Below are 26423 nucleotides of genomic sequence, written 5' to 3'. Positions count from 1 at the left end.
TGTCATCATAAGAAAAAGGGAAAGATATTAATTATTTGAACTTGGATAAACTTATGTTTAAAATAACTGCTAATAAAGAAGAAGGGAATCTTCAACTTCAAATAACAACTAATCCATATAACAGATTCAAATGTACCCATGCAAATTGTTTGATACTGATAACACAAAGAACAAAATGTAAGCAAAACATCTGAAATAGCGTGAATGAGAATAAATGTTTAAAACAAACTATTTTGCAAACAGAAGACTGCAGCTTTTTCATAAAGAACAACAATATCACCACATTTACACATCATAAAAACATACTGAGATAAAAAAGACCTTGGGCATTATTTTTCTCCTAAAGATTTATTTAACATAGCTTTAAATTCTTTTAGCTATGAAACATAATCTATTTCAATATATTAATGTATTGTATTAATTTTCCTATACTGGGAGATGAGCTGCAGTCATTCTGTTAAAGCGTGAATAACACATTCTGTGCCAAGGACTTTAGAGGCAATTAAGATAATTTCAAAACAGAATTAATGTTTGGTATGGGAAAATGGCGTTTAAGAAGGAAAATGTCTATCAAACCTTCCAGTAATTTGGCGTTTGAAGCTACAGCTGTAGTACAAAGGATGACGTCATGCTTCTTCAGCTCCTCAATAGTTGCGATCCTGAGAAGATGGATGTATTTTTGAACCTCTTTATGGTCTGGAATATAATCTGGTAGTTTAAATCTTTTATCAAATGCATTTATTTCCTCTGCATACGGTTTACTTTTCTTCCTAATGAGATGATGAAGGGAAATATCTGTAAGATCTTCTGCTGCTTTGGAATCGCGCATGCTCCGTTTAGACAAGAATGTTTTTCCTGGGATAGGAAAATCAACTGCCTCAATTGATCTTCCATACATGCGGACAATGTTGGGACAGTGCTCTTCAAGTCTGTTGATCATCCAACCTGATAGAATGAAGGATAAGTACAGATTGCAGTGAGTATTTTCACCATATTTGTCCATTAATAGCACTGCTGGTCGTTACCATTATAAAATCACAAATTGTCAATTCAATTATTTTGCACCATTTTTTGATCGAAGTGTCTTTAGTGTTAAATGGCTGCATGAAATGTACTTCTTGGGCGAAATGTGCTGTGACAAGTATGCTTAATCTATCTGATTCACATCTAGTCTGAATTGTTCTAGAATATCACCAAATCTAAATTTAGAATTGTAAGCATAATAACTACTTCCAGGTCTGTAAAAACCGGACAACAAATTTTGCATTAGACTCGTATCATAAAATAGTGTGTAATTATATGTGCTTTTTCTTTCAACTCAATCATGATAAGCAGCCACGATGGCCACAGTCACATAGTTTGGATTTGCAAAAGTCTGTTAATGATGTCATGTATAGAAAGAAAGTAATGCAGGAACGGATAAATGTTATACTGGCCGGAATGGTTCCAATGGTAGAGCACTCGTTTAAAGTTAGGGAGGTGATGGGATTGACCCCACCACCTAGTTAAGCTGTGCATATTTCTCCCCATTTACATTTGGTGGCAACAGTTTGGACTCACGCATGCTACATGTCATACTTGCCAAGTGTTCAACTTTCAAACCCAAATGGTATCTATCCGTGGTATGAATAATACAGACATGAGGATTTATCTTCTAAAAGCAGGGGTAATATGAATCAGAAACATATCTGGTGCAGTTTGTGTGGTAGAGTTCTAATCTGAAGTTTGAGAGCTACCAGGTTCAAGGACACTTACACTTGGACATCTTGCTTTTAATACAAATGACAAGGACTTTAACAATGTTAACTTACGTGCAATCTGATCAACGGATTTGTTAGAAGGTCCACAGAAGAGAACTTGCTTTCGTGGATTACCCTCCTTCTCCCACAATTTATTGATTTTGTTGAAAAGGTAAAGAAGTTTAATGCCTGTGTATGATTTTCCTGTGCCTGCAAAATGATAATGATGTATATTGGCATCTCTTCTGTTGTGTTGAAAAGAGTTAAATTCACGATGGCTAACAACACGTTTTAAGAATTATGATCAGCAAAAATAATTTCAGCTGAATAATACAATATCTAGTGGAAGAGAGTCGGAAGCATAATTTGTCAATATGGCTTGTAATGAAACAGACATATAAAATATTAATCATGCAGAAAACACACATATACATAACATAAAAACTATAAAGTTACCATTCCGTAGTTACAAACAAGATGAGAAGACTTCACCTGCTGTTCGCATCGGTGGGTTCTTCAGTCCACCGGGTTTGTTCAAATAGATTTTTAGCAATATTTACAGATTTCCTCAGCGTGCATGTATATATGAAAACACAGAATAAGTTAGCAGATATTATTTCTTACAGGTCTAGCATTTTAATTTGTACGGTGTGCTATTTGCTTACTCTTTGCTAGGATGATGCATATTATGTTACCTGGTGGACCCTGGATGAGCGAAAAACGTGATCTGAGGGCCTTAACAATAGCTTCTAGCTGCTTTTTGTTGTTTTTTGGAAGGTTTCCAACATTTAACTCTTCCTTGTCAATTATTCTCTTTGCCAGAAGTTGGTGGTCTTTGTCTGAAATATCAAAATCTGTCTAAATGCAATGAAAATGAGAACATGGCCATTAACAGCAGCAAGCTGTGAGACTTAGATGACTTTTAACCATTTTTCAGAATATATTCTAAGGAATATTCATTGTTAGCTCTATTAAAGATGTGCGCAATTTATATAAAAATTAAAGGTCTTGAAACAAGTACATAGAAATCTCTCAGGACCAAAATTCCTCTGGAGAAAATCAAAACTTTGTTCCTGCGAAGTTTCATTTTGCTGAACTTCTCCTTTTTCATTTAGAAAATACCATGTAAACATTTTGTCCACATACACATAAGTACATACAGGTGCGTTTTGATGAATGCATGCTTTGATGAAGTGTGAGAGATAGTGGGTGTGGGTTATAAGGGGTAGTGGAGTGTGTTTTAAAGAAACAGTTTGTTTTGTGACCATACGCTGGTTACGTCCCTACAAAGGGGTGAATGTTTAGGTTTAATTTGTACTGTCAAAGTAGCACATGGGAACAAAAATGTATTTTGATTTTCCTAATAGACTGCTTTCAGTTTACTGAGCAAACAGTATTGAGGTTTAAGAAAAAAACATTTAGTGTCTAAAACATTTCAATTTTGAAAGCCTTTGGGCTTACTGAGGTTTAAATATTCAAAGATTTGGATGTAAATAACGTTTCTTGTAATATGTTGTTCTGTGCATTGCTAAACAAAAAGTTACTTTCTACTAAAAGTAGTCAATGTGCAAATAAATGTGTCATTTGATTATAATAATGTGCAGTTTATAAAAAAAAAATTTTAAACATTGTGGTTTTTTTGTGTGGACAAAGTCCAGAAGTACAGTTTGCACCATCTCGATTTCAATATACGTAGATGTATGTCTCAGAACTTTGGACAGGGATGAAGAATGTAACAAAACAAAGCAATGAGGATCAAAGGTAGATGAATACGAGTTGTAAAAGAGATGCACACTATGTAAACTGATGTTACTGGATCAGGGAATAATTGCTTAAACAAAATGATCTTCATCGTAAATTAATATTGAAATCTTTAGTTAAATTGAACACTAAAACATGCTTTTTTATATAAAAAAAGAAACATTATATAGCACAAAATGTATAAAAAGCAAAATATTATTTGACCCCATCGCTGCAATTCATGTATCACAATGAATCAACTTCTCTATATTGATTTCAAACTTGAGAAGATAATTAATGAGAAAGTATGTATTCTCAATGATGACAAGAATGTCTAATAGTAAAAGCTGTATATTGAAATCTCTTTGGAACTATGACATTCATTTAAATTCTCATATTATTAGTAGATGGAATAAATTACTCTTTAATTGTGTCATTTAATTTCATTCTTAACAATGCATGTTGCAGTTAATAGTTGTAGATGTATCTGTATACTTGTAGGTATGATATATATGTTCTTTTATATTTACAATGTTTTAATTTATATCTATATTTTATTTTAGTGGTATGGACTTTTTAGTCTGAAATAAAGAATTCTTATCTCTTATCTTATCTTAGTATCAAAATCGATGACAGGTCAGACCTTGTCAATGTGGTTATAAAATGTACGGTAAACTAATTACTTGAAAGACTGGTTTAAATGTGGGGTCAAATACAAAACTTCATTAAATAAATCAGTTACAAAATCCTGATACACATGTTAAATAATGGCAGTTTTGGCAACAGCTAGTGAAGCGGATAGATGTAAATCGGCAAAGTATGAAGCATGAGAATTTCATACAAACAACCAAAGCGAGTAAACCCCTACTGAAACACTGCGTATCTAATCATTATGCAAAACATTTATCATTTCAAAATGCTGCCATTAAGTCTGTTGTAGCTAGAAAACTTGCATGAGTATTAACTGAGCAAGTGGCTCGTCGTTTTAAAAGGATCTCGAGCTGGAATAAGGTGCTGTGACCCTGACACAATTAGCAAATCTAGAACATAAAGAATCCTATAAATGTAATGGTGCATATGCTCTAATAGCTGCAAACAGTAACCTTCAAAGGTTCATCTCATTTTGATTGGTACAAGACTGAAATAAACGTTGCAGTCAAAGAAACTTTAAAACTAAATTTCGCTCAGATGACATTCATTTGTTCCCTAAAGGGCAGTGGCACCTTTATAAGTTACTTCGGGGAGCTCTTCTCAATGCATGTTATAAAATAACGCATAATCATTCAACGATATCTAGGCTAGGGTAGCTCTTGTACTAATTTTGCAATTTCATTTGTATCTGCCCACAAAGGGAGATATCAGGCCAGGTCCCATACCTGTTCCTTTGTTTTTCATAAACAACCTTAGTGTCTGCCATTGTGGAGGCACTGGGTCAGGTCCCGTACTTGATCCTTTTGGGACTTGTTCCTGGCAATCCACTCTGGTCTACATAATAGGGGTTCCCCACAATAGTTTGGTGCCCCCCCCCCAAAGTTTAATGATCATATACCAAGGTATCCTTGTAATTAATTATTAATTATTTCACAAGGGGTCCTTTATGAGTGGCTTCCTGGAACATGTTTAAAATCTTTTGTTATCTGCTCACTTTGGGAGATAACAGACCATGTCCCGTACCTGTCCTCTTTTTCTTTTGCACTTTTGCATCAGCCTGTTGGCCTGATAACAGGTCCGGTTGCATACCAGACCGCCACCTTCTATACATAGGCCATTTTTCTAAGGACAAAAAGTTTATATACATATGTATGTGTATATGTGTCTATCAATGAAGAAATTATATCAGGTAACCTTACATGCATCGGTTTGCCAATGACAATTTGTTTGTGCATTTTCCATTAAATAATAACATGCCTTGTGCATAGGACCATACAAGGTAGTCCATATTACTCGTTTCTTACTATTTACCATTACGTTTAATACATTATTTTTTTCTAACTTAATCAGATCATGCCACCCAAGCACAAAGCATCAGCAGGGGTTGAACGGGCTGTAAAAAGGGTTCAGTCATCTGGTTCATGGACTAGATCAGTTGATCGCCAAAAACAGCAGCATGGAGCTGGAGCAACACATGCAGATACAGTTGACCAAGCTACCATTGACCGGATAGCACAGCAGGTGGTACAGCAGATTACACATGTTATCACCGCTCAAGTGGACAGAAAGCTGGACCACATCTTGGAGATGCTGCATGGGACCACTCGTCCACAACAACCTGCCTTGTTGTCGCAGGAAACGGAGCAAGGGCCATCTGCCTCCTCCAGAGCCCAAACAGAAAGCAATGTTGAAAAGTCAGTCGAGGGAAGCATTGCACAGGCTACCTCAGCCTGAACTGGACTCTCTCATACAGGTATAGGTACTCTGAGTGATTTATTAGCACCTATTAATACCTTAGATACACACAGTCAGTCCAACTTTGTAAGCTCGTCAATTGATATAACTGTCTCTATAACTGATAAAATTAAGCAGCAGATTTGGGCTGGGACATACATAGATTTTCAAACTCTCCTTTCGACATCCATGGACAATGCATAGAGATTACAGTGCAATATCACATCAAACACATCTGAATTTAACCTAGTCCCCATGGCCAGGAAGTCCCCGCTCTCGATCAATCAGTGGTTGACAGCATGGAACAGATTTGCTATAATAATATGCATTAAATCCCCCAGGTTGAGCAGTGTTATCTCACCACATGGAAATTGTCATGAAGTTGTCTGAGCACAGGGCTCATTGGAGATACTACGATGAGCAGTTTCGGCGCATGATAGAGAGGGGAGAGGCAAAGTGGGGTTCCACCCACTCTGAACTTTACATGTGATCTGTTCTGGACAGCATTGGTGACAGGAAGGCCACCAGCACTGCCACATTACCATCCTCAGTCTCAAAATCGAATCCCCAGAAAGGGGCCTGCTTTACCTACCATAGGGGGCTGCAGTGTTCAGCAGGGCTAGCTTGTAAATACCAGCATAATTGTTTCAACTGCTTGGAAGCCCATCCCTTCAGCAAATGCAAACTGCCCATTCAACACCCAAATTGTTGCCAAAATATGCCCCAAAACAAGCTAGAACTGACAGCATGCAGCCCTTTCATGGTGGCTACAGACCTACTCAGTCCCAAGGACCTATATCAAACTCCTTACAACACAGCCAGCAAGGAAAAGGGGACCTGTGAAAATAGTAAGCTTCCTACTCCTGTTAAAGCTGAAAGGTTACAACATTGGTTGAAAGGGTACAACACTGCCATGATATAAATTTTGATACATGGGTTTACATTTGGATTTAAGGTGGGGTATGAGGGTCCTCTGTCCCCTATTCAAGCACATAATCTAAAATCAGCCATACAAAATCCACAGATGGTGCAAGACAAAATAGACAAAGAATTTGAGCTGGCAGGTTTGCAGGGCCTTTCAAGAACCACCCTTTCTCACTATTTAAGATATCACCCCTTGGCTTGGTTCCAAAGAAAACACACGGTACTTTTTGCATGATTCACCATTTATCACATCCTCAGGGGTCTTCTATAAATGATGGTATATCCCAGGGAAAAAGTGTTGTTCAATATCAAACTGTGGAACATGCTATTGCAATCATTAAAAAACTTGGTAGAGGTTGTGTTATGGCAAAAACTGACATAGCTAGTGCCTTCAGCATTGTTTCGCTGTGCCCGACTCAGTATCATATGTTTGGCTTCTCTTGGAATGACCTATATTATTATGACAAGTGCCTTCCCATGGGCTGTAGCTCCAGTTGTAAAATCTCTGAATATTTAAGCACTGCATTACAGTGGGTGGCAGGACACAAATTGGGCATTGTCCACATGGTACATGTTTTTGATGACTTTCTTCTGTTGGAATCAAACTATAACACCTGTAAGGAGAAATTAGACCAATTCTTAATTCTTTGTGCAGATATGGGGGTTCCCATGTCTGAGGAAAAACCATTTCTTCCCAGTACAACATTGACCTTTTTGGGCTATGAACTTGATACAATCAAGATGGAGGTAAGACTTCCCATAGATAAACTCCAGAACTGCTACAGTCTGATAACACTCTGCCTACAAAAAACAAAAATGACGCTCCATAATCTCCAATCCATAATTGGTACATTCAATTTCACATGTGCAGTTGTCCTGCCAGGCAGAGCATTCTTGAGAAGGTTGATTGATCTGACAGTGGGTGTGTCAAAACCACATCACTTCATACGCATTATGAGGGAAGTTCGGGCTGATCTGCATCTGTGGTACACATTCCAAAGAGAATTCAACGGTAAATCTTTATTCCTCCCTGATCACTGGCTGGACTTGGATGCCATTCATTTGCACACAGATGCATCATGCACAGTTGGCTATGGCGGTGTACTAGGCAGCAAATGGTTCTATGGCACATGGAATAAAGAATGGCGAGAGCTAGATATCACAGTCCCTGAGCTATATCCAATTGTTCTAGCCATCAAAATTTGGGTCCCTCAACTTGCAAACAATTGCATTTACTTTCACACTGACAACAAGGCATTGGTTGATATTGTAAATAAGCAAACCTCAAAGAACACTTCCATTATGTTCCATGTTAAAGACCTGGTCCTTGCATGCCTCAGATACAACATACTATTTCAAACCTGTCACATCCCGAGAAAGAAAAATGTTCTGGCTGATACTCTTTCTTGATTGCAGGTGCACAGATTCCGGACCTTGGCTCCACATGTGGACCTGGAACCAGTGTCAATACCGGCACTTCCCAACTTGATTCACTAAAAACACACTTGATACACTACTGGATAGTACCTTGACACAAATGTCAAAAGCAACCTACCGACACAGCTGGAACTTATATCAAGCTTTCATTCCAGAATATACCTTGGAAACCTCAATCCCAGTCTCTCAGGCTAATTTGGCACTTTTCATCTCTTATCTGGCTAACAAGCACTATGCCTCAGCAACAATATCCTCATATGTATCTGCCACTGGGTTTGTACACAAAATCAATAATTATGCAGACCCTTCAAACTCTTTTCTAATACAGAAACTGCTGCAAGCATGCCACAGGAATAAAGTTTCTTGTGATGCGAGATTGCCAATTGACAAGTGTATGTTAGAAAAACTTATCCATGCTACAACTTGCACTATAACTTCTTGGTACAAACAGCTCCTATTTCAAGCTATGTTTTCCTTGGCATTCCATGCCTTCCTGAGAATTGGGGAGATCACAGTGCAGTCCCTTAGCCTCCATAACCCTAATCTGTTGCACATTGATCAGTTGGCTCTTGATCACCATTCCATCACTCTAATATTTAACACCTTCAAACACTGCCAGGGTCAGAAGTTCACTTTAAAAATAAAAAAAAAAACAATAATGCTGCAGTGTGTCCGGTCTCAAATCTCCAGCGATACATCCAAAGGCAAAGTATGGGTCCAGGCCCAATATTTATGTATCTTTCAAACACACCTATAACTCGAGCAGAATTCAATGCACTGCTAAGACTCGCTCTGCAGTTCTGCAGATTTGATCCAAAATGCTTCAAGAGTCATAGCTTTAGAATCGGAGCAGCAACAACTGCTGCAGTGCAGGGCTTGTCGGATAGTCAGATTCATCAATTAGGGCGATGGAAATTGGATGCTTTCAAACGATATATTAAGATGTTCTGAACGTCACTCCAACCTCTAATTCTTTCGGTTTTCAATTAGGTTAGCACACAAAGAGGTATCGGGTGTTCTTAGTTACATTTTGTAATCCACCTTCAAGTACATTTTCCAACATAATCATACCCTGGGTAAATATAAGGTTCACCACTCATCCCTACGTTATATATAGATATGTTATATATATGTTATATCACATTATTTTCATGTCACATAAATACTCACGCAAACGTTTCTTTCCATTTCAGGTCTAGTGGGTTCACAGACCTGAACACACTGTATAATCACATCAGAATAGCAAGTGGGTTCACTGCTGATGAATATGACAGGAAAAGTACACATGATGGAACCTCAGCTGAATAATTACAACAACCACGGATCTCTAAATAACTTGATTTAGTGGAAGTCAAGAACAATACAACTCAAACGTGAATATAACAGCATTGATAGTTGTTCACTATGTGCAATCTTCACAGTTGGCACTTCTATTGTTCTCACTTGGGAGTCACAAATGTTGGTGAGCAGGCTGAGAAAGGCATGGTTGATGCGGGCCACAGTCCATTTTGGGGCTGCACATGCCCCATGCAAAGTGGGTGACTTGCATGGTTCCCGTGTTATGGCGGTCTCAGCTCCCAAATGGATTGTTTTTTGGTTTGATGGTTACAAATTTACATTCAGGTCTGAATTTAAACTGTGTAGTTTATCACATACTATGTTAAAGTAATTTTGTAAATAACCTTATATATGTTAGATCATATGAACATATTAGTATTTTCAATACAATTGTCACTTATGTGGCCTGCATCAACATATCATTTTCAGTATTATTCGTTATGCTCAAATTCTTACTTTCCTCCTTTGTGTTGTTATTCTCTCACACACGCTTCATCACAAAACTATTTGTGCTAGCGCAAGGATATTTGTGATGAGGGGTGAATGGGTCTTGTTATGCACTGGAAACAAAGCAATATCGACCATTGGGGGGCCAGCTGAACCCAGGAAGGGGGTCACATGACTTGTTCAGGCAATGGATGATAGTTAAGGTTTATGAATATATGGGTCAGCATCCTTAGCATCACTTGCAAAGAATTCTTGGAGATACGGGTAGTATATTTAGAGAGCATAATTTTTACATTTTCCACCACCACCCCACCAACCGCCTTGGGGTATAGCTTCCTATGTTGTAGTTAAATTTGGTAAATAATTGTAGACATGTTATATCATTTGAACATAACTTGTCTTAGCGTCATATGAATTTCTCAGCAGTAACACTGTATGATGATAGTGTTCACACCGGTACTACAGACATTATTCAAGTGTCATATCTTTCATGTCTTTGTATCCTTTGTTATGTGTATACATACGAAAACAATTTTTTGTATATAATTTTATTTTATATATATATATATATATATATATATATATATATATATATATATATATATATATAAAAGTAATAGCATGGTTCTTTCGGTTACATGTACATTATGGTGGTCTCAGCTCCCAAATGGATTGTTTTTTGGTTTGATGGTTACAAATTTACATTCAGGTCTGAATTTAAACTATGTAGTTTATCACATACTATGTTAAAGTAATTTTGTAAATAACCTTATGCATGTTAGATCATATGAACATATTAGTATTTTCAATACAATTGTCACTTATGTGGCCTGCATCAACATATCATTTTCAGTGTTATTCGTTATGCTCAAATTCTTACTTTCCTCCTTTGTGTTGTTATTCTCTCACACACGCTTCATCACAAAACTATTTGTGCTAGTGCAAGTATATTTGTGATGAGGGGTGAATGGGTCTTGTTATGCACTGGAAACAAAGCAATATCGACCATTGGGGGGCCAGCTGAACCCAGGAAGGGGGTCACATGACTTGTTCAGGCAATGGATGATAGCTAAGGTGTATGAATATATGGGTCAGCATCCTTAGCATCACTTGCAAAGAATTCTTGGAGATACGGGTAGTATATTTAGAGAGCATAATTTTTACATTTTCCACCACCACCCCACCAACCGCCTTGGGGTATAGCTTCCTATGTTGTAGTTAAATTTGGTAAATAATTGTAGACATGTTATATCATTTGAACATAACTTGTCTTAGCGTCATATGAATTTCTCAGCAGTAACACTGTATGATGATAGTGTTCACACCGGTACTACAGACATTATTCAAGTGTCATATCTTTCATGTCTTTGTATCCTTTGTTATGTGTATACATACGAAAACAATTTTTTGTATATAATTTTATTTTATATATATATATATATATATATATATATATATATATAAAAGTAATAGCATGGTTCTTTCGGTTACATGTACATTATGGTGGTCTCAGCTCCCAAATGGATTGTTTTTTGGTTTGATGGTTACAAATTTACATTCAGGTCTGAATTTAAACTATGTAGTTTATCACATACTATGTTAAAGTAATTTTGTAAATAACCTTATGCATGTTAGATCATATGAACATATTAGTATTTTCAATACAATTGTCACTTATGTGGCCTGCATCAACATATCATTTTCAGTGTTATTCGTTATGCTCAAATTCTTACTTTCCTCCTTTGTGTTGTTATTCTCTCACACACGCTTCATCACAAAACTATTTGTGCTAGTGCAAGTATATTTGTGATGAGGGGTGAATGGGTCTTGTTATGCACTGGAAACAAAGCAATATCGACCATTGGGGGGCCAGCTGAACCCAGGAAGGGGGTCACATGACTCGTTCAGGCAATGGATGATAGCTAAGGTGTATGAATATATGGGTCAGCATCCTTAGCATCACTTGCAAAGAATTCTTGGAGATACGGGTAATATATTTAGAGAGCATAATTTTTACATTTTCCACCACCACCCCACCAACCGCCTTGGGGTATAGCTTCCTATGTTGTAGTTAAATTTGGTAAATAATTGTAGACATGTTATATCATTTGAACATAACTTGTTTTAGCGTCATATGAATTTCTCAGCAGTAACACTGTATGATGATAGTGTTCACACCGGTACTACAGACATTATTCAAGTGTCATATCTTTCATGTCTTTGTATCCTTTGTTATGTGTATACATACGAAAACAATTTTTTGCATATAATTTTATATATATATATATAAGTAATAGCATGGTTCTTTCGGTTACATGTATATTATGGTGGTCTCAGCTCCCAAATGGATTGTTTTTTGGTTTGATGGTTACAAATTTACATTCAGGTCTGAATTTAAACTATGTAGTTTATCACATACTATGTTAAAGTAATTTTGTAAATAACCTTATGCATGTTAGATCATATGAACATATTATTATTTTCAATACAATTGTCACTTATGTGGCCTGCATCAACAAATCATTTTCAGTGTTATTCGTTATGCTCAAATTCTTACTTTCCTCCTTAGTGTTGTTATTCTCTCACACACGCTTCATCACAAAACAAAAGTAGTTTTGAAAGGAGAAAGTCAAACACTAAAATGTTTCTCAAAGTAGGAATATATGTATCTGTACTGAAATAATGAAGAGTTATCAGGAAATCATCTATATATACTTACCCAAATTAGGTATTTCTCTGTTGATGGCAATTTTCTTTGCCAAATCATTGGCTCTATCGAGGGATTTTAGATATATTTCTGTTCTCCTGAAAGTGACAAATGACCCAATATTTGATGACTGAAATTGTTCTTAAGAAATATTAACAAACTGTCACACAATTTCTGCTATAATAATATTCCTACTTTGTATAATTCTTCTATTGCAAGAAAATCTCAGTCTTACTTCATCAAGGATAAACTTGACAATGAATAACAACTTAATGCATAACGATATAGTTTACAAAAGATTAAATACTTAATTTGAAAAAACGTTATTGTGTCAGTCACTAATATTAGTATGAAATATTTCCATGTTTAGTTACTAATGTCTGCACATAGAGGTATATGAAGTAAATGTTTAAACAACGTCACCAAATATGTATTTGATCAGTTTCAAAATTTGCCAAATGAGCTCAACCCCAATCCTCGTAAATTAGTAAAGGTTTGCTAGTTTCCTTCAGTTTACAGCATCTAAGGATCTCTATTCATGATCATGCCTTTCTATAGATTGCTTTCTGGGCATAAAAAGCACTTTGTTTTTAATTTTATCAGGAACTTAGAACATTGTTAACCTTCTTGACAAAGAACTAGCGAATGGGGAAAGGATGCAATGATATTTCTTTCCTAAATAGTACATAATTGTTTTTTTTTTTTTTTCAGGAGCTCCAAATGTATATCCTTTTATTTCCTTAGAGACTAATAAAAATGTTTCAAACTCTTAAGAAAAGAAAAATATGAAGCTTATGTTTTGAACGATTGAAATGCAAAAATTATATTAAACACTTATTTCTCAAAGTCGTGTTTTGGCATTCAGATCTGTAATCTATTTTCTTGTATCTTCTTTGGAACTGTATACACACCTATCTACATCCGATTTGATGAGAAGTTCCACCGTACATTTTTCTACTTTCATGTCTTTTGGGATAGCACTGAGTGGATGAATCTGAAAGTGGACAGAAATTTCTTCCCGTTCTTTTCTCTTCTGAACCTTTGTGATCTGGCCATGAGCCACCCACATGGAATTAGGAGTCAAAGAGTCCTGTTTTCCTGGTTCTGTGTGTCTAATGCAAAGCCAGTCTTGAGATGCTGAAGCACTTTCTTCCTGGCTTTCATTTTCACCCAACTCATCAGTTTCCTCTGCTAATCCATAAGCACCACGACCACTGACTTCAATATTGCGTTCGAAACAAAATGCTTTTTGGAGTCTAAACTGACCGTTCATTCTGGAAAATTTTACAGGGAGATTGTTGATGGTATAACCTCCCTCACTGCGCATGGCAGTAGTTGCTGCTTCCATCAAAACAAGTGGAAGCCATCTATTCAGATACTCTTTGACATTTTGATATACTTCCAAGGTTGGTTTTGTTGAGTAATAATGAAGACACTTGATAGGATCTTCTATATGTTGCAGGCAACATTTTACATTCCTTGTCATATCATATAGCTGTACACATGGTGCAAGAATCCCTTTCTGTGCAGTTGCCATCATCTGAACCTTGACAACCTGTCCATACGAAAATGTAGTACTAAATCTGGAATGGGGTTGTATGAGTGTTGAGTCATTGGTTTCTGTGCTGACATCTTCAGCTGTTTCATATGAGCTTGGCAGCCGATACAGCCCATGGGTGATATTTCTAAAGGCCTCTAAAATACCATCTGCATTTTCTTTTAATGCTGAATGCAACGCACGTACCCAATCTTTATATGGTACATAAACCACATGCTGATTTGGATCAATTCTTGAAATTTGCCTCCTAGCTGTTGAGGAAAAACCACTGAAATCATACAAGCGCTTCCTCCATTCTACAGTCACAAAATCTCTCTTTGTTTGTGTATCTTGCTTTAGAATCGGCTTTGAGCTAATGTCCAAGAGGTTGAAAGGCAGTTCTCGAAAGTTACGATGCACAAACCTCAAGGCCGGAGTGCAGAAGTTCACACTTCTATCTGTAACATTACTAACAATGCAAAAGAACATGGATGGTTTTTGTTTCAGTTTCTCAGCAATTGCCAAAGATTTGCAATTCTTCTGGTATGCCTTTGCTCTTTGGGCGACTGTATTGATTCTCACACACAGTTCCTCTACTTCTTTCTGGGTGTAAGCTGCTGCCTTACCATCCATAAGACAATGAAGTAGCCTGTGGACAATCTGATCAGCATATCTACGGATTGGAGATGTAAAATGTGTGTATGGATACATCTCCAAGCTAAAATGTTTCCCTTCTGTGGTCTTGTTCTTCAATGCTCCAGAGCATCTGTAATCAGCATGCTCTTGAATCTGAAGCCATTCTTGGCGTGCTAGACATTGTAATGGATGAAGTTCATCAGTCCTCATACATTTTGAGGCTTTTGAACTGGACATGCTATGTAAAGCCTTAAATACTTTCTCTTGCACAGCAATCAAAATCTGTGAATTATGTCCATGTGTTGCCTCTAGGGATGGCACTTTGTAATTTGAAATGTGTCGGTCCTGAAGGCAAAGCAGCAAATCTACAATTTCTCCCTGTCTCTTTAACCAACTCTGCAACTCTCCATCTGGAGGTGGATTCTGACATCGAAGTGGTACGAGGCTTGGAAATTTCTTAATTAAAATTTCAGCAATTGTTTTGTTGGCGAGAACCATGAACTCTTCCACAAGATAATGGGCTTCAAGAGTTTCGGACATTACATCTTCATCAGTTTCATCGTCCAATTCCATGCTCAATGCATACATGGAATTTCCAAGTCTTCTTTTTCTCATTACTGTAGCCAATTGGAAAAGAATATCTATATCCTCTTGGACATCCTGATCAGACTCTGTGCTAGTTTTATTAATGATGCCCTGCACCTCTGCATATGTGAATCTCCTTGAGGATTTAATGACAGTCTTTTCTATGCTTGGTTTTCCTACCACATTGCCATCCTTTGTCATGTTAAAAGACAATGAAATGCACAGTCTACATTTTCCAGGCAAAAGACTGCAAAGATTCTGGCTAAAAGGTTCTGGTATCATATGATGTGGACTTCTTACTCCAGAGTAAAATGTTGTCGCACGTTGTTGTGCTTCTATGTCAACGGGATCCCCTTTCTGAACAAAGGTCGTAACATCAGCAATGTGAACCCCAACTCTAAAGCCGTCGCTCATCTTTTCTATGCTAAGAGCATCATCCAAATCCTTAGACCCTGGGGGATCAATGGTAAATGTTCTCAAAGATGTTAAGACCTTTCGACCCACCCTCAATGCTTCAGCTGGTTCAGCATCTGGATGTCTACTCATAACGCTTTCGATGCGTTTCACTGTCTGAGAAAGATATAGCCCTGGGACTTCATACTGAATATCTAGAAGCTTGATCCCAGAGTTCAAGTCTTCAGCACAAGGTAGGACTTTAATCACAGCTCCTCTTGGATAGATGTAATGCCTGGTCCATCCCATGTAGACTACAATAAATACAAAGCTATTTCTCTTCTCGGGTGGAACGTCGATCCACTCTTTAAATTCTAGCTCTTGGGATACAGGATTATATTTGTGTATTTCAACTCTATACTTTTTCAGCTTTGGACATTTATTCAAAATGTTTTGGTTCAGTATATGAATTTTGGGTAATGTCTTACAAATTGGCTTCATCAGGTGACTTTCCATATCGTCCATTGTGCATGCGTACACTGGATGTTGTACGTTTTCCCTTCTATTTCGTTTGATAACTTTTACCACCTTGCCAAAGACCTTCGCTTCCTGTGCAGTTGGGTCTCCCTTGTCTAGAATTTCAACCCATACCCTATCATCACTTAAGGCTTGGCCTGCTTTAGATCTCCCTGAAATCTCAATTTTTCGAATGTTTTCATTTTGATCCACGGGTGTACAATATGCCACATGCGAAGACTCAATCAGGAGATAGCATTCCTTGTATCGATCAGGTTGCTCTCTTCTTCTCTTCTTAAGTTCCTGTTCTGAAAGTTCTTCCTCATAAAAGGGCGGCCCTTGTGACCTTTTGTTGAACTTTCGCAAGAATTCTTCATCAAGTTTAAGTCCTTCCTGAAGCATCTTTGCCATAGTTATTGTTTCTTCGTCACTGATATCATTTTGTTCATTGAAATACAACCTACTTCTTTCAAAATAAGACACGTCAACACCATTCATTTCGCTCTGGTCCCTACCAAGTGCTTGTGATGTTTGTTCATCTATATTGGAATAAATACTATTAGAACTACTGCTGATATCTTCTTCTTCAGACTCCGACCAATGCACACATTCTTGGCTCTCAATATTCAAGGAAATGGATCTTTGTCGAGATAGCATGATGCCTGTCTGAGTACCAGTATTCCCTAAACTACAGGTACTATTCCCAGAAAGGTTTCGATTTCTTCGCTTCCTTCGTTTCTTCCCTACCTTGATTGGGGTGCTTCTACCAGAGGATGAAGCAGAAAAATCCAATGCATTTTTATCATCTTCCCCGCTAGTATTTGATCTTTGATACTTCGTTTCAGAAATGGGTGTGTCAGAACCTGATCCTGTTCTCTTGTACAGTAATTCTGTTTCAGGGAAAATAGAATCTGATGAATTAGTTATCTCCCTTGTTACTGCCTCTAAGGGACGATGTGTAGTATTCTCTTTGTCTGGCGACTTTTCCCTCCGCTTTGCTGTGAAGATTAAGAGTAAGGAATTACATTAATATGATGACCAATTCACTTTGTTGTCATCTAACTATATCTCTGCCAAAGCGATTTATAGAAGTCACACGAAAAATACTTTCATGTCACACATGTTCCACAGCTACACAGCTATACTTTAATCCAAATTTGAGAAAGTGAAACTTTGAGGCTTTAAGTGACTTTTCGACAATTTGAACAAATTGCACGATAATTCTACTACAAAAGATAAGCCACGTTACAACCTGTGAATCCCTGAATAAAGTCTTTGCTTTACATAACAAAAGAAATATAACGTTTGCAATTAATTTCTAATCTGGTTAGATACTTAATAATGAATTAATTTATAGCTCAAGTGGAAACTATATCACTATTGAGGCTTACATGCAGTTGACCACATTACCAACCAGATTTATGTAGTATTGTAAGAACATGGCCTATGTAAACTCCTAACCATTATATGTTGTTGATTGTACCTAATTTACATTGTTCTGAGAAAGATCCATTTAAAAGATAAAGGCTTAAGTTATACTCAATGTCTCTTGCTCATAGATCTTTCAAAAGTTAAATTGATTGCGAAATCTTTAATTTGTGCTCGATAGTTACATGGTATTCGCCAGAACCAAAAGTATGATTGGGGATGTGTCATGGCTTTTGTTTATTAAATCTGGAAGTGTTTCCTTTATTAAAAGCTAAAATACAAATTACTCTTTTCAAATAATGTGTGAGTAATAGCAATAAATATATACATAATACATGTGATAACAAATAAATGACAATTATGACATGGACTTTTATATGACAATTCTTGCAGTTGTAAAACTCTTATTTATCAAACATAACAAACTTGATTCCAAATTTTTAACCTTTCCAAATGCGTCACAACTCTCTGCAATTAAATTTATAAACTTAGTAATGGTTTGTACAAGAAAAATGTTTTATCTAATGGGAACAACATCAATATCAGATCAAAATATATATACAATTTATTTTTAGCTGTGTTAAAGAAATAATGATACTTCATTACAAAACTGCACATGGACTATATGATAGCCTGCAATTGTATATTCTTTCTAACGTCAAAGCAGATATTCAAAAGTTTAATCAATTACTATGTCTTTTTAATTGGTGTGCATCAGCGATACACAACATTTTGGTTTAGTTAGACTACATTAATGGATTTTATCAACCTAAAAGTAACTTTTGAGCTTTCTTATCATCAACTACTAACTCTTCCTACTACCACAGCATATCATTACAGTGTTGCAAGATTGTGTTGATTCTTTGGCTTACGAACTGAATTTATAGCCATCAACCTCACTTACTTAGAGTGTTCTTTGTTATTATTTAAACTATTGCTTTGGTTACACATTACAAACTATTTCATTTTAATCCTATTACGTACTGTTCTATTATTTTATTTATTCATTTTAAAAGGGAAAATGAACTGATTACATAACACACACAATGAAAACTAACTCTAAATATAATAAATTTCCTGCAAATATTTTGTCTACAATACAACCTATTCACCAAGTTTTCAGAGATTCAGTTTCTAGAGTGATAATATATTCAGCCAATCAGATGCAAAATTACTTAATTAATATATATGACTCCACTAATTAACGAATTTATCTGCCTTTATTTGAAGTTGATCACAATCAGATCAGAAATATAGCCTTCCAAGTGCTAACCATTTCAGCGAATCAGATACAATATCATCTCATTATGAGGCCTGGTTCTTGCATATTAACTGAGGTGGAATATTAACTGAAGTGGCATATTAACCGAGGTGGCATATTAACTGAATCAGCTGCAAGATCATCTTATCATTATGCATGGATTGTACTAGTAACGAGTTCATCTGAAAACTTTGCGACATGAACATGTAATTTAAGTTCGCTAAAAATTGGATGGGAATATGGACTCTAGATAGTGGCAAACTCAGCCAGCCTTATTAATAAGATAAATCTCGCTCATTATCAAAGGCATAGCTCATTATCAAAGGCATTTAAAACTGTGATCATATCGCATATATTCGGAGTTGGATCACAATCACATCAGAAATAAGGTATCCACAGCGGTAAAAAGTTGATGATGCAGAATCACCTGATGAACATGAATAGATCTTGGCAATATTTGACTTTGTCGGAAATATCAATAATATAGAGATAAGTTTCAAGGTTGATCAAAAACATGACATTCATGGTGGCAAGAAGCAAGTGTTGATGGACAGATGGACAGCAGTAGACGGAGTGTAGATTCAGGGAAATACCAAAAACTCATTTGGTCTTACAGACAGATGAGCTAACAATAAACACGAAATAAAGAAATGTTGCAGATGGAAACATTTACAATTTATGGTAGCCAGTGAGATTACAGAACACTGGAAACTACAACTGCATCAATAACAACGCCATGTATGTCTCCTAACCAATATCTAACACAACTGAAGAAGCAGTAAAATGACATATATCCAATAAGCAGACATCAATATACAAAATGCACCATCTGTATGGCTTGTATCTGGTGTCATTGTATTTATTAAAATTTAACTTTGAAATACAATAATCATATAAATTAGCAAGCAGATTAAATTATTAGAATATTAAAGAGACATTTTTAGAATAATAATGGTACCCTAATCAAACTCTCAAAGCATTACAATATGAAAATATGTGAAATTATATTTCTCTGAATTCTGAATATCTGCCTAATTAGGTTAGCATTGGCTTGTATTATACATACGTCTGTGTCGCTTTGTCTTTTTCACATATCTGCTTCTTGCTTCTTCTGCTTTTTGTCTTTCCTTATATGGGAGAAAGGTATAAAAATGTGTATAGGTCTAAAATGAAAAAGTTAATCAACTGCCGTCAATTTAAAATGGTAAATGGATGCCAGAACCAATGCTGTATTTAACTCTCCTTTATTCTGGTTTATGAACAAGCCAGTTTTTAAGGTAACTTCAAGCAGAAGTTAAGTACTATTATGGTAATCCACAATATAATATGAATATCTTCTTGCAAAACTAACTCACACCTTTTCTTTTGAAATGGATTGAAGTTTATGGCACTGCAAGTTCACTAATGTAAAAATACATCAAATAAATGTAGTTCTTAATTTTGGAACATAACAAAAATTATCTCTCCAATGAGAACACATACAAAAAATTAAAATGTCTCTTTAAACTAAAACCTAGTTTTACATGCAAATTATCTTCACCTCTGCATCTTTTCCAGCATTGGTTCCCTCCAACCAGTCAGATGGATCGTCCTCAGGTTTCCCTTGTTCAAGGTTTCGATGAATGTCTTCTATGAATTTTGCAATAACCTGTCTGTCTGTCTCTGACTAGAAAAATAAATAAATATAGCTTTGAATCATATCCAGAATGATTGTGGAAATCTCCATCTTTGATCTATTAGCTAAATACGATGAAGATACTGAACCTGATAATGATCCTAATTCTTCTTTAGATTCATGCTTGAAAGCATTGAATGAATTAGATTGTGTCCATCATGCAACCAGCTCAAAACACCTTTGACCTAGATATACTGTTCGATTATTGCCTTACTGCCTTCATCCAAGGGAACTGTGCTCCAAACATATTCCCTGGTGGGTATTGTGTAAACGAACAGCTGACATAGGAGATTGGTTTAGTGGTTTGGCTTTGATGTTATACTGCACAGCGACACAAGTAGGTTGTTGTCGATGTTGTTGGTTTAACACCATTTATCAGCAAACAATACATGGCAGCCAGTATAACTGGTGGATGAAGAAACCAAGAAAAACCCAGTAAGAACAAGTGAACCACAGGAAGATACTAGCAAGATTTCTCACATACCCAAATTAGCTGAGGCTGAAAAAGAAGTAGGTTATTTAGTGCCAAAGCACTTTGGAAGTGAGAAGGACACATGACATATCTGACTCAGGCTGATCCAATGGTAGGATTCAAACCTGAATCATTCTGCTTGTGAATTTGACATACTAACCACTAAGCCACTGTGGTTCATAACAGTTTGTATAATACATATGATGTAATATGATGTGATATGGCATTCCCTCAGCTCTATTACTGCATAAAGTGTAAAGACTACTGGTAAGGTACAGACTCTAGGCATCAAGAGGAAATGCATACAGTCCTAAAAGAAATACCTGTATTTAGCCAAATTAAATTTGATAATTTATTATGCTATTTAATAAATGTGCATACTGTCCGATGAATATGGTCTTCAATATTCCTTCTACTTTTGACTGTAATGGAAAAGACTATACCCCAATTTAGTCAGGAAGAAATGAGTTTATGGTACATTATATTATTACACCCAGGTTTAATATAATCTTTTGTAAAGATTGCCTGAAGTTGAGCACTTTAATAAAACCTTACTAATCAATCTGATGATCATGTGATCGTGTGCAGCACTATTTACATTCGCTTCGCCCATAAATAATAGAGAAAGAAAGGCTTACATAATCACATTTGTGTATAAAAGAATTACTTTGAATAGTCCAATAACTTAACACTAATATTATAAAACCTGTTACAAGTTTTATGGCATAATGATACATCTATGGTGAAGCTGTTGACTCGGGAAGGAAACTGATATCCTCAGAAGAAAAATGAAGTCAGTAAAAAACAACTAATTACTTACCAAACACTGTGTTCTTTGACCTCATTTATTTTGTGAAAAAAATCTAACAAATAATAATAATTTTAATAACAATAACGATAATCAAAATAATAAAGCAAATACTCATCTGCATTTCAAACTTAAGTAACTCATTGTAAATGAATATAGTGTTTCAACAAATTTTTTAATGATCTTACAATAGTATATGTAAGCCTTTTCAACATTATCATGTATTCAGAACAGTTATTTGTTATCCCTATATGAATGTCATTACTGTGACTTTATATACAAAGAATGTAAAGCCTAAGAACAATTTGGTTGAACAAAGCGACTAAACGATAAAGAGGACTTCTGTAGAGTTCATATAAAAGAAATGTATATATTTATCCTCACCATACAACACCCAGCAATGCATCAATTTATCCTCACCTTAAAACACCCAGCAATGTATCAATTTATCCTCACCATACAACACCCAGCAATGTATCAATTTATCCTCACCTTACAACACCCAGCAATGTATCAATTTATCCTCACCATACAACACCCAGCAATGCATCAATTTATCCTCACCTTACAACACCCAGCAATGTATCAATCTATCCTCACCATACAACACCCAGCAATGTATCAATTTATCCTCACCGTACAACACCCAGCAATGTATCAATTTATCCTCACCTTACAACACTCTAAAGCTCTTTCGGCTTTCTTTAGAGCAACATCATATTTCTTTGTCTCCCTCAAGGATATGGCCCACAGCATCAAGGCTTCCACACAGTCATATTCACACAGCTGTTCCAACACTGAAACAATGTAGACAATCTAATAGTTCCCTTAGCTCTGATTTGTTTTCCTTTTAAGCCAGAAGTCATATTACAGCAAATGATGTAAATTTTATTCCAGATACCCAAAGTGCCTGCCCCTTTTATTCCAAGTACACTATTATAGCAAATGAATTATGGATTACTTTGTGTAAAAATTGCCAAATGTTATCATGGATTAATTCGTGTAAAAACTGCCACACATTATTATGGATTAATTTGCATAAAAATTGCCAAATGTTATTATGGATGTAGACATAATGATGATTTATAAATTACTGACCTACTGCAACACAGTATATACATACCAACTCGGCAATTTTGATTGAGTGCAGGAAAATTTTTCTGAAAAAGGTAAGCACCGTTATGAGAATGAGTTTTTATATTTGTCTTTTATTTTCATGTAAATCTTAATCTGTAGAACAACTCTGAAAACTTAAGTGATTCAAATTTTTGTATCAAAATATCTCGTTGTACATAGCTTTTTACTGAGAAGCCTACACAAAATAACTTCAAATGCCAGCTTCATATATTGGAGAAACTAGGATATAAAAGAAACATGTGAAGCATTATCATCGTTTCATCACTATAGTAGTTATTAAGTATAAATGTACGTGCTCTTTGAATCTAAACCATAACACATATACATCTATTCAAATACAAGTACCAATATATATATATATATATATATATATATATATATATATATATATATATATATATATATATATATATATATATATAGTATGTACACTGTATCAATGATATACCATGAGATGTATACATTTTTAATTAAAAGGAAATGAGGCTTGCCCGAGTTTCCTTTTAATGAAAAATTTATACAACAAGTGGTATATCATTTATACAGCATACTTACTATGCATATATTTTATTTATACCACATACAAGTTTTAATTTTATATGGGAGATAAAACTGACGGCCATAAACAGTGCACGCTCAAAGAAGTTCTGTAGTAATTCGTAATTTTTCTGTACACTTCATTCATATTAATTCCTATATGTTTCCTTTAGCAATATTAAATGAAACGAAAACACAAGGCTGATAGTTAACATTCACATTTTTTTAAATAATGTGCATGCAAACAAAGAATTTGTAGCGTTTGTTGTCATGAACAGTATAGTAACAGGGCGGCCATTTGCATTTATAGCACAGTATGATTCGAGCCAGAAACACCAAAATAATGAAGGAACAAGAGGTAATTAAGCAATTTAACTTTAACCACATTTCACTGATATCGTTTATGTCCATATTTCGCTATTTGTACTGATTGTCAGTGTCACTTTCAATAATTCTCTTATGTGTCCGCTGTGTGGGCCCTGTTTGATAATTTGCCTGTTGAAAGAAGTTGACCCAGCTAGGGATCTTGTTCACGTTTTGCAGGAGGTTCATAACAAACATATTTTGTACAGTGATGTTTGATTCATAGAATGGGTTGCTGATAATTTGATTCTTTTGAATATTACAACTTGGGAACTTGATATACTACAGTCTGTTGCTGTGCAGTTGGATATTTCTTTGTTGTGGGGGTGGGGGTTGACAGCATCGTTACTTGGGTGGCCGGTGTTGCTCAGGTAATTGGAATACGTCTGTTGTTGTTTGTCACTAATGCTTGAGTAGCTGTTTATAGACTGTACATTTTTGTGGCATGAAATCTGCATGATATCAGTTGGGGGGAATATTTTTGTCTCTTAAATTCTGAATTAGGTACTTTCAGCTACTAGTGTTTGTTAATTTCTTTCTATTGTGATATTTGCCTTTTCTTTCATTTTTTTTCATGATGCATCCAAGTTTGTTAATTCCAGCTACTTGTTTCTTAAACCATTTTGGGTTTGTCACTGAGATCGGCATAGTGTTGGGCGCAATATAGAAAGGATCTTCACGTTGACAAAGATCTGCTGGTCTTAGTTCAGTACACCATTTGTAGACAGCAAGTGGATCTCTCTCTTTGTTGTTTTTGTTTTCATACATTTTAGGATTAATATCCCTGATGTCCTTGACATTGTCTCCTGTTCTTGTTTTTGTCTGCCTTTCATTGAGTTCAAGTTCCTCGAGGCCATTCGCATCTTTCTTAAGTGTAAAATCCACCCCCCATTTCAGACTGTAATGTTCAGTCACTCCCCTCAAACCAAAATGCACAGAGTTGTTAAACCACAATGTGTCAACAATGGCTACAGGTGTTTCCATCCCCATTAGTTTTTGCTATACAAGGCATTTATTTCTTCGTCTGCGATCGGTTGACTCTGATTGGGTTTATTTCCTTTTCCTTTAGATTTTAAATCTTTTTGCTAAGCCCAAAGAGCTTCCCTTGTTAATGCAAAATTTGTGTCTGTTTCTCTCATGATTGTACACTGTACTTGCATATTTCTTGAATTTTAGGTGGCAATCAATGGAGCTGATGATGCTTCTTAAGCTGTTCGGTTCAAACTCAGATCATCTTTTCTCCTAACAATGAGTATAAAACCAGCCAGATGCTGATCCAATTCAGATGAGTGTATCTTGTGTAAATTTCTGAATTAATTTTTTGACTGCAAGAATTCTGTCACTAGCCTTACATCAAAAAGTCTTTTTTAAAGTGTTTGCATTAATCTGCTTACTTTCTATAAATTTCTGTATATCATCAGGCTCGTGGTATACAAATCTGTCTTCCCTAATGCATTGATCATTTTCATTTACAAATGTCTCAGCCATGTCTGTATCAAACTCTCCAATTAACTCACAGTTTAGTAAATTAAATGTTGCTTCATAATCCTGCTCCTTATCTGATGTCATTGTTTTCTTTTCTCCACAGAGTTGCAGTGTTTGATTTTTGCCAGAGGGAGAGACTGGAAACAGCAGTGTTGACAGAGATGATGACAGCAGACGACACCGGGTGGAGCTCAATAATATTTATTTCCTGGATTGAGTATGGTTGCTTTATTTGGTGTAAAAATTTTAGTTTCTATAAAAAATAGTTTACAAGAAAATCATTTTCTTGTTATTTTTTTCTGTTTAAAATAATATTCCAAGAAATTCATATACATGTTTAGAGAGTATAATAGCTATAAAAACTTGTTTATTATGCGTATTCATACACCATGGGCAAAATCACAATTTGATATATCAATACTATTGGTATATCAAGTTGCTTTATGCCAACACTTCAAAGGCCACGTTATTTTTAATGTATGTGGTATAAATATATTTATATATATATTTTTGTGTGTGTGTGTGTGTGTCTCTCACAGTTTGATAAGTGCATCTCGCCATTCGAAGAACCATCCTCTTCTCACTGGTTTTGATGGAGTTATGATTCCAGAGGTTACGGCGTTCAGCATGTACATAGGAAGTGAACAAATTATGTGACACAAAACAGCACTTATCCCATTTTTCTTCTCGCTCCAGTTCCTCTGAGATTTGCTCAAGTTCTTGTAAAAGAGGTCTGAATTCATGCATCTAAAAAATAATGTGTGTATTAAGACATTTCAAGTTGATAAGACTGGTAAAGACAAAAGACAATTAATAATATCCCCACCCCAAAAAAAATAAAATAAAAAAATAAAATAAAATAAAGTACCATTC

The 26423-nt window shown here is 35.7% G+C and overlaps 1 protein-coding gene and 1 pseudogene across 3 annotated transcripts in view; one reads left to right on the top strand and one right to left on the bottom strand.

Annotated features, from left to right (window-relative positions):
- Window positions 1-26423, bottom strand: part of LOC149772724 (3'-5' exoribonuclease HELZ2-like) — a 65189-nt gene that overhangs the window by 10340 nt on the left and 28426 nt on the right. For all 3 annotated transcript variants that reach the window (XM_089947431.1, XM_089947432.1, XM_089947433.1), the window contains 10 exons: window positions 26088-26297; window positions 23152-23188; window positions 22701-22825; window positions 20614-20739; window positions 20140-20200; window positions 13629-17382; window positions 12730-12815; window positions 2435-2578; window positions 1812-1949; window positions 577-945 (listed from right to left, as the gene is read on the bottom strand). In XM_089947431.1, coding sequence (XP_089803557.1) covers window positions 577-945; window positions 1812-1949; window positions 2435-2578; window positions 12730-12815; window positions 13629-17382; window positions 20140-20200; window positions 20614-20739; window positions 22701-22825; window positions 23152-23188; window positions 26088-26297 — 5050 coding nt within the window. The remainder of the gene's footprint in view (window positions 1-576; window positions 946-1811; window positions 1950-2434; window positions 2579-12729; window positions 12816-13628; window positions 17383-20139; window positions 20201-20613; window positions 20740-22700; window positions 22826-23151; window positions 23189-26087; window positions 26298-26423) is intronic.
- Window positions 6796-8940, top strand: LOC149772725 (uncharacterized; annotated as a pseudogene).

The sequence above is a fragment of the Sinohyriopsis cumingii genome, unplaced genomic scaffold (genome assembly GCF_028554795.1).
Source record: "Sinohyriopsis cumingii isolate HCF-2022 unplaced genomic scaffold, ASM2855479v2 utg001196l, whole genome shotgun sequence".
In the NCBI taxonomy this organism is placed as follows: Eukaryota; Metazoa; Mollusca; class Bivalvia; order Unionida; family Unionidae; genus Sinohyriopsis; species Sinohyriopsis cumingii.
This window is presented reverse-complemented; position numbering and strand designations above follow the sequence as displayed.